This window comes from Hyperoodon ampullatus, assembly GCF_949752795.1.
Source record: "Hyperoodon ampullatus genome assembly, chromosome: 10".
NCBI classification, from domain to species: domain Eukaryota; kingdom Metazoa; phylum Chordata; class Mammalia; order Artiodactyla; family Ziphiidae; genus Hyperoodon; species Hyperoodon ampullatus.
The window spans coordinates 83,999,355-84,009,321 of record NC_136923.1 but is presented as its reverse complement, the minus strand read 5'-3'; the positions used below and the strand labels follow the sequence as shown (position 1 = coordinate 84,009,321).

Sequence of the window (9,967 nt, the reverse complement as noted above, 5' to 3'; positions counted from 1 at the left end):
TAAGTTCACGGCCTCTAGCAAGGTTTGTGTTTGAAAACCTGATAAGAGAATTTGATACAACAAGGCACTAAATAAGAAGGAAGAAACATGCTGATAGTGCACCGTGCACTAAAGGGGGAACAGGAAATAGTTAAGCATTTTCTAGATTTTTTACTTGCTCAGTTGGCTATGAGGGACATATTATGCCAGTCAAGGGAAAGGGCTTTGGCTTTCCATCATGTAATTCTAATGAAAGAAGAACAGGGGTTATCCTTTGTCTAAATGTTTCTCCCCAGAGAGGAGAGTTTTCTAAAGCTTACATGAAAGTCACTCATTTCTACGCTTTCTAAATGTTCCACCCAGGTTTCTTTGATCACTTATATTTGCCCGAAGCACAGGGAAGTTAGATCTGATTTTCATCTTAAAGGAGTTATACTCTTTTACAGGATGACTTGTCAGGCAAAGAATTTCAGAGAGAGAAAAGAGATATTGATAGCATTCTCCAAACAGGAAAATTGTTTGTAAGTTGTGAAGAATAAATAGGGTTTAAAAGCAATTATCTTTTTCTATTTACACCAGTATTAAGTTTTTATAAAAAAATTAAACCTTAACAGAAATATATAATGTATAAAATGCAAGTTCTCTGTAAGTTTACCCCAAGTGGTAATCACTGAGAACACATTTAAGACGATTATTTTACAAAAATGATCATATCATACTGTTTTGTAACTTACTTTTTTTACTCAATATGTCTTTGGCATCTTATAGTTTTTAGTTTTAAAAATGATGGGGTATAAGGGCTTCCCTGGTGGTGCAGTGGTTAAGAATCTGCCTGCCAATGCAGGAGACATGGGTTTGAGCCCTGGTCCAGGAAAATCCCACAGGCCACGGAACAGCTAAGCCCGTGTGCCACAACTACTGAGCCTGCACTCTAGAGCCCATGAGCCACAACTACTGAAGCCTGCACACCTAGAGCCTGTGCTCCCAACAAGAGAAGCCACCACAGTGAGAAGCCTGCACACCAGAACGAAGAGTAGCCCCCGCTCGCCGCAACATGAGAAAAGCCCACGTGCAGCAATGAAGACCCAATGCAGCCAAATAAATAAAATAAAATTTTTTTTAAAGTGATTGGGTATATAGAAATTTAAATTCCCAAATGCTGGATATTCAAGTTTCCCAATTTAAATTAAAAATGTCTCTTTGTACACATGTTCAAACATTTGTATAAGTATTTTATATGGATAGTTCAAAGAAGCTAAGTTGCTGGATCAAGGAGTACAGACATATTAATTTTAAGATGTCTTCCAAAAATACACAACTAACAGTGCCTCTATTTCCACACACTTTCTAATATTGAATATTATCAATTTTTTGTCTTTAGTAATTGAAAATATTTTTAAAATCTCATTATTGTTTTAATGTAAATTCTTTAAGTAGTAAATTTGAATACTTTTTAACAGTCATTTTTGTCTGTCAATATTTGTGTTCTATAAATGCCGACTTAGGTCCTTTGTCAATTTTTCTACTGGCCTGTTCACGTTTTTCTTTTCTTTTTTTTTTTCAAGAGATCTTTGCTTATTAGGAAAATTAGCCCTGTGTCTTTGAGATGTGTGGTATATTTTACTCTGAGCTTATATTTTAGGTGGTTTTTTTTTTCATTCAAAAATCCTAAACTTTTCCATCACCAGTTCCGTTTATCTTTCTCTTCATGGCTTTTCAGTTATGTCTTTAGGGTTTTTTATGTCACACTTAGAAAGTCCCTCCCCACTCCAAAGTAGCAATAGCTTCACACAAGTTTATTTTTAACACAGCAGCCAGAAAAATCTTTTCAATGCCTAAGTCTGATCATGCTACTCCTCTGCTCAGAAATTCTGAATGGCTTTTCATCTTGGAGTACAAAACAATATCCTTGCACTCACGCAAGACCCTCATCTCTCTCTCTCTCTCTACTCCCAACACCCTTTTGCTCCTTCAGCTCCAGACACATAAGTCTCCTTCCTGTTCTTCGATTATTTCAAATACTCTCCATTCCAGGCCTTTGCATTTTCTATCCCTCTCCCAGAAATGCCTTTACCCCTAAGGGCCCACTCACTCATCTCCCTCAATCTTTGCTCAAGTCAATGTACTAGTGAGGTCCTCAATGACCACCCTATTAAAATTGCATTACTCCTTCATTCTCATCCCAAACTCCATATTTTCTTTATTTTCTCCTGAGCACTAACAACCACCATCTGATACACTATACATTTTTCTTGTTTGTTTATTGCCTGCCTCCCTACCCCCACCCTCCCACACACACACTTAGAAGTTTTATGAAGGCACAGGCATTGTTCTACTTTAAACTAGTTCCAGCTTCTAGAACAGTGCCTGGCACAGTAGGTGAATAATCAATATTTGTGAAAGAAAGAGAAAGGAGAAAAAAAAACTAAGCTTTTCTTACCCATCAGCTTGGCAAAGATCAAAATATTTTGTAACATTGTGTTGGCAAGTATAGGTAAACATCGCAGATGCGTTCTATGATTAGCAATTTGGCACTAAGAAAAGTACAAATGCCCCTACTCTGTGCTTTAGTAAATCTTTTTCTATGAATATATACTATGGGTATATCCTTACACACAAGAAATTATGATGTTCAGAGTAATTTATTGCAGCATTGTTTGAAAAATAAAAGAATGGAAACAACCTACTTGACCATCAATAGTGTCATTATTAATAAATTATGGCATAATTGAATACTATGTGATTATTCTTTTTAAAAAAGAGCAAGATGGAAGAAGCCCTTTATGTACAATCTCCAAAATCAATTAGTAGGAGGGGGAAAAAAACGAAGTTGCAGAACTGTTACCATTTGTGTATGAGTGTGTGTATTTGGGGGTGAGGGTGAGGGAATCTCAACCTGCGTAATATACCTATGGAATGATATAGCACGTGTCACGAAAAATGGTTGTCAAATCTAGATGCGGGGGCCAGTTATCCTTTTTTTTTTTTTTTTTTTTTTTTTTTTTTGTGGTACGCGGGCCTCTCACTGTTGTGGGTTCTCCCGTTGCGGAGCACAGACTCCGGACGCACAGGCTCAGCGACCATGGCTCGCGGGCCCAGCCGCTCCGCGGCATGTAGGAATCTTCCCGGACCGGGGCACGAATCCGTGTCCCCTGCATTGGCAGACGGACTCTCAACCACTGCGCCACCAGGGAAGCCCAGGGAAGCCCTGGGAAGCCCTCTAATCTTTTCTATTGAAGTTTACTTAATTTACAGTGTTGTGTTAGTTTCGAGTGTACAGCAGAGTGATTCAGTTATACCTATATTCTTTTTAGATTCTTTTCCACTATAGGTTATAATTCTTTTTAAACGTTGAACCATGTGAATGCATTACATACCCATACTACTTATTTAATAATGAAGTGGGGGAAAAAAATCTTGAGAGGGAAAAAGTTTTTTTTAAAGAGCAAAAAAAAAAAAACCAGCTTGCGGGCGCCTAAGTCCCACCAGTCCAATGTACAGGAACCGGGCCCTCCGCGGGCTAGAACTGAGGGTGGGAAGCCCGGTGGACGCCACCGAGGCGAGGCTTCCTAGAGCGGCCCGGAAGTGCCAAGCTGACAGCGACCCAGCGCCGATTGGTCGGTTTGCGTCTGACCTTTGTTCGGGCCGCCCAAAAGATGCTAGCTGTCGCACCTGTACCTCTGCGCGCGAGGTGAGTCTCTCCCGGCTCCTGGGTGGAGGAGGGGGCAGGGCATAGTCGTGGTCTGCAGCAACTGTCTCCCCACACCTCCCCCTCACAGGCTGTCCCCTCCCTCCAGACATAGCTACCAGAGAGGACTTGGGCCGACATCCCGGGAGAACGGAGCGAAAGGGAACACTGGTTACGAGTTGCTCTGCGAGGCCATTCATCCTAACCCCCTTCCTGAGTTGGCGCATGTACCCCACAACCACTGCATCCTAGGGACCCGTACATCTCAGGTTGTGGAATGAAAGAGCCTTTTAACAACGCTGTTAATACTTAGCGTTTATTTAGTGCTTGCTTTCAGGCCAAGGACTTTGCATACTTATTTAATCTACACGTCAACCCTATGAGAAACACGAGAATTTTTACAGATGAGGATCTAGTAACTTGCTCTAAATGACACAACAGCCCAGATTCAAATCCATGCTCCTGCTTCAGTGTTCTTATTTACAGCCTCCTGTCAGACTGTTTTCTCTACTCAGTTCTGGTTGCTTCCCTTTATCAGTGTTTATGTTCACAGCAGCTTTTGTCATTTCTCTATGGTAACAGATTTTTCTCTGAGACAAGATTCTAAGAGTTTCTCCTTGAATCAGTTCCAGATAGAGGATTAATCTCCTGAAAAACAGCCCAGAATGGCCACATCCCTGGAACCTGAGGAACAAAAAGGACTTTTAATAGTTAAGGCAGACCATTATGGGGGACAGGACTCCATCTCACAAAAGTACAGTCCTCACAGAAGGGAACTCTTCAGGCAGCACTTCAGGAAGCTCTGCTATCAGGATGCACCTGGACCCCGTGAAGCTCTTACCCAGCTCTGGGAGCTTTGCCACCAGTGGCTGAGGCCAGAATGCCACACAAAGGAGCAGATTTTAGACCTGCTGGTGCTTGAACAGTTCCTGAGCATTCTCCCTAGGGACCTGCAAGCATGGGTGCAGGCACACCATCCAGAGACTGGAGAGGAGGCGGTGACTGTGCTGGAGGATCTTGAGAGAGAGCTTGATGAACCTCGAAAGCAGGTGGGAAGGGGGCGGTCATTTGGCTGTGAGAGAGCAGGGTATAGACCAAGCCAAAGCAAAAAGCATATGAAAGAACACCTGAAGGTATTTAATATGTTACCCTAGAGAAGAACAAGGCTTAGGGACTGACTGCCAGTATCAAATAACTGAAGTGTGACTGAGTAAAAAGAGACACTAGGCTGATTCTATGTCAGTTTGGAAGGCTAGGATCAGTGAGAAGCTGTAGGAAGGCAAAAAGGTATCAGGAAAACAAACAATTTTCTAACATTCATGGTTACCTACACATAACATAGGATACCTTGTAATAAAAAACTCCCCTTCAAGGTTTGGTTCAAGTAGATAATAAGGGTAATACAGAACAGCATGGTCTAATTGTGACCCATTCACATTTAATACATGTAATTAAATATATATTTAATATATGGTAGTTAAAAATAATGTGAGCCCTATACGTAATTTAAATTTTTAGTAGCCACATTTGTGAAATTAAATACATTTCATTTAGCCAAAAATATGTAATCATGTAACCAATATTAAACATGAGGTATTTTACATTTTTTTATTTCAGTTTTCAATATTTGAATGTATTTTACACTTCACATATCTCAATTTGTATTAGCCACATTTCAAGTGCTCAGTAACCACATCTGGCTAGTGGCTATCATATTGGACCACATGGTTATAGAAGAAATGCCCCCATTTGGTGGAAGCTGGGTTCAATGATCTTTAAGGTACCTTTCAAGTCCCAAGACTCTGTGATTCTGGACCTCTGCAGATCACTGTTAGACGCACCGAATTTTATTCTCCAGTGTCCTGAACTGCACAGATTAGACTGCGTCTCTTCATTTTTAGTCATTATTGCCATTTGCAATTGAATCAGAATTTGTCCTCTTTTCTATGGCCCTGGTCCCTGGCACATGCTTCTTTTGATCTTTCTCTGAAGTTCTTTCAGTTCTTTCACAAAATCTACCTTGCAAGCCCAATCATACTTCACTGTTCCCAGGTCCCAGCCAATTCAGAAAGACAGGACACACTTTTGGACAAGTTGGCCCCCTTGAGAAGGCCACATGAGTCACTGACTATCCAGCTCTATCCCAAGAAGACCCAGCAGGAGCAGGAATCTGGGGAGCCCCGAAGGAATGGTAAGGAGCAGGAGTCTGTGTTTATGAGGGAAGTGATAGTCTACTTAACTCTGTTCCAGTTTCACTTCAGTCAGCATTTAACCTTGTTCTTTCCCTCTAGACTGTCAAGCATGTTGTACATATGGTAATCAAATGGTCTTTATGGACATATCCTCATCTCAGTGACGAGCAGGACTGGGCTTATCTGGAATGTAACTGATAAGGACTCTTGGATATACTAAAATAAAATTGGAAGAATGGCCCTGGCAGAAGATGCTAAAATGAAATACACCTAATTTCGTCAGTTCTGAAACAAGATCTCCTAGAATCCTATTAGCCTGGGAATAGCTGGCACTTGGAAGAGATACATAAAGCCCTGAAACTCCAGTTGGCCAAGTAGACTGCAGGTCCCTGAGATGAGAAAAATTCCCATTTGACAGTTTCCATACAATTTTCTTTATGTTGTTCAATTGCAGATGTAAGGGAGAGGGTTATAATTTGAATTGCTGAACAAGGAAAACTGACCCTGTATTTAAAAAAAAAAAAATCTTTTCAAGTCCTGGTGAGGGATTTTTCTCCAGACTTCTCCTGAAGTTGTAGGAGAGAGACTTATCCTAAGGACTGGTAGATTCCCCTGAAGGTGGTAAACTGACCACAAGTGCCAACTCTTTGTATCCTTCTTAAAAAGATATTCATCTTCATCAGTAAGCCACCGAAAACCAACCGTCAGTGACTCCAGTATGTAAAAGAAGCTGTTGAGCCAATATGTTGATGTTTGAAAACACTTTTCTTAATGGTATGGGGGTGTCTCTGATTTCTATGATTTGCTTAATGATCATTAACCTACTAACTTAGCAATACTTCTGCCACACATTATACTTTTACACATGCTTTATCATACATTTCATCATCTGATCAAACTATAGGAAAGGAGGAGGGCACAGAGGTGATAAGGAAACCAAAATGGTTATGATCTGCCAACATTTAAACAATTATCAGCAAAGCCAGGACTGATATCTGGACTTTCTGGCTCTGATCCAGTCCTTGTCATTTCTAGCCTGAGATAATATGGTATTTAGATTCCAAAACAATATCATTTTAGAGCAAATAACCAAACTTTAAGAAATATATTGCCTGATTAAAAAAATATATTGTAAGGAGGACGGTAAGATTTGAGGAAGATTTGGTAGGACGGGGACACTGCGATGACAATGAAGAATGGGGTTCATGGCACTCAGTCCAGAGCCAGTGTTTTCCATACCCAGCCCAGGAACTGAAATGTTCTAGTAGCTCTTGCTGCTGCTTCCGTCATACCAAGTGAACCACTGAAAACTATATGTGATTAAATGATTGTTGTACAGTTGGGATTCCTAGGCCTGTTGAGATGGAGGTTTCATCATAACCAAATAGGTGACACCCAGCATTAAGACCAAATAGGTTTACTCCCTCCAAATCAAAACACCTATTTTCTTATAGAATTCAACTCAACAAATATTTATTGAGTACTTGCTATGTGCCAAGTTCTATGCTTAGCTTGGGGTTGAGGATATGGGGATCAGAAAGACGGAGAGAGCACATCCGATTTAGGAGGTTAGGGAAGACTTCCTGGAGGAGACAGCATTTGAGATGGACCTTGAATAATAGCTAGGCCAGTGTCTCTCAAAGTGCAGTCCCTGGACCAGCAGTGTCTGTCATACCAAGAAGAGCAAATTTCAGGGCTCTACTCCAGCCTTATCAAATCAGAAGCTCTGGGGGTAGGTAGCACAGCAATGTTTTGATAAGCCATCCAGATGATTCTGATGCACAATAAAGTTTGAGAACCACCAAGCTAGGGTTTAGACAGGAGGAGAAGTTAGTGAGGACATCAGTTTCAGTAAAAGGATTCAACCCAGCACATACACCAGACCATCCACTGTCACTTCCTGCTTATCTTCCTCCATTTATCCTGACCTGCATGCTCTCTCTGCTTTTAGCTAACTATTATTTATACATACTTCTCTCCTTTAATGGTTCCGACTCACTATATTCCTCTCAGACCCCTGATCCCATTACCTTCTCCAGTCACTTTTACTTGGTTTTACTCCCACTTACTACCTAGGTTTCAGACCCCTCATGTTTCTCCCAAAATTTTACCTCCCTCCCCATCTGTTTTCTCATCTCCCTGTTTATCCCTCTTAGTTATCCTTGGCATGTGTGTAGTTCCCATTTACCACTCTGCATTTGCACAGGATTGCCAGGTAACCCCTTGTCCACATTTTTGCCTTTTTCTCTCTTCATAATCTATTCACAAATAATGTATCCTGCTATCTTCCTTACTGGCCTCTTCTTTAATTTCTTCCCTATATTGTCAATATATGTTTTGATGGTGCCAAATATCTAATTTGTGCATTGCATGTGACTTTTCATTTTTATAACACATTTTTAACATTTACATGTTCTTTATTCTGTAGGTTTTTTGCTTCTTAAACCTAGAATAGGACCTGTTTGTATACTGTTCATTTGTTACAGGTGATAAAACCAAGACTAAGAATGAAGAGTTGTCCCAGAAGGAAGATATACCCAAAGACATGGAATTCCTTGGGAAAATAAACAACAGACTTACCAAAGCTATTCCTCAGTATCCTGAATCCAAAGATGCTATTGAAAGTGAAGGCAGATTTGAGTGGCAACAGAGGGAAAGAAGACGCTATAAATGTGATGACTGTGGAAAAAGTTTCAGTCATAGCTCAGACCTTAGTAAACACAGGAGAACTCACACTGGAGAGAAGCCCTATAAATGTGACGAATGTGGAAAAGCCTTCATTCAACACTCACATCTCGTTGGACATCATAGAGTACACACTGGAGTGAAACCCTATAAATGTAAAGAATGTGGGAAAGATTTCAGCGGGCGCACAGGTCTCATTCAGCATCAGAGAATCCACACAGGTGAAAAACCCTATGAATGTGATGAGTGTGGGAGGCCCTTCCGTGTAAGTTCAGCCCTTATTAGACATCAAAGAATTCATACGGCAAACAAGCTCTACTAATATGGTGGAAGTAACAAAAGTTCTTTAGACACTCAGGCCTAATTAGTTATCAGAGAAATCTGCCTTGGAGACCTTGAGTATCCTGATGTAGGCAAAGCTTCAATCATCATTAAAAATTTCTCTGGCACCAGAGAATTTACCTGAGTAAAATTTCCTTTTATTTCTAAAGTAGTTCAGTTTCTTGGAAGGAACTAAGAGTTATTTCAGAAAGCCTTGTCCACTGCCAGCATTGCTCACTTGCAGCTCAGGATAACCATGTTTCCTGGTCCTGGTTGAAAGATGTGAATTCTACCTCTCGACTCTGGCTCCTTTTTCCTTGGCCACTCAGTGTATGACTTTAGACAAGACATTCATATTTTCTTTGCCTTCATTTTCCCATTCTTCAAAGTGCAGATGATATAATAGAAGCCCACCGGGTATGCTGTATTAAGTTAAAATAGATGAAAACTGCTTTTGAAATTAAGAACTAAAACCATACTGTTTTTCCCCATCGTTAGTGATATAATGGCCTAAATATTCCTTAAAGTGGGGAATATAATAATGTTGTGGAATATTTTGCTTTGCCAATGATAAAAAATATGAGGAAACCACCAGAAAAGATAGCAGGCTAAGAAAAACATTAAAATGGAGAGGAAAGCAATAAGTCATCAGTGGGAGCTGCTGGGAAGGGGGATGATGGAGTGTGTTAGGGATCTGTAACTTTGGATAAGTCACTTCTCTTCTGAATCTCAGGTCATTTAAACTGAGGGAGATGGGGAGAGGTTGGTCTAGAACTGCACTGTCCAATATGGTAGCCAGTACCCACATGTGGCTATATACATTTAAACTTAACTGAAATAAAGTGGAAAATTCAGTTCCTTGGTGACATTAGCCACATTTCAAGTGCTCAATAGCCACGTGTGGCTAGTAGCTACAATAATGGACAGCACAGATCCAAACCATTTTTTATCACTGCAGAAACTTCTCAATGACATTGCTGTTCAATCATTGGTAAGGTAACTTCCAGCTTTGGTATGTGATTCTGAGTTCAGGAAGGTAGCAAAAGAGATACCTGAAGAGGTTGTAATAGCAATAGGAGATAAAATACAAACACCTTAAAAC

General features: G+C 40.5%; 1 protein-coding gene across 4 annotated transcripts; it reads left to right on the top strand.

Moving 5' to 3' along the window:
• Positions 1–4,332: 4,332 nt before the first annotated feature.
• Positions 4,333–8,866, top strand: LOC307058551 (zinc finger and SCAN domain-containing protein 16-like; the record flags this gene model as incomplete). Of its 4 annotated transcripts, none has more annotated exons than XM_079712059.1 (3): positions 4,333–4,629; positions 5,720–5,858; positions 8,346–8,866. In XM_079712059.1, 3 exons carry the CDS (start codon positions 4,333–4,335, stop codon positions 8,864–8,866), a joined length of 957 nt encoding a protein of 318 aa, XP_079568185.1. The 4 variants fall into 4 exon arrangements, with proteins under 4 accessions (XP_079568185.1, XP_079568184.1, XP_079568183.1 ...); XM_079712058.1 differs by having other exon boundaries at positions 4,333–4,716; XM_079712057.1 differs by having other exon boundaries at positions 4,333–4,716; positions 5,720–5,875; positions 8,333–8,866.
• Positions 8,867–9,967: the final 1,101 nt, after the last annotated feature.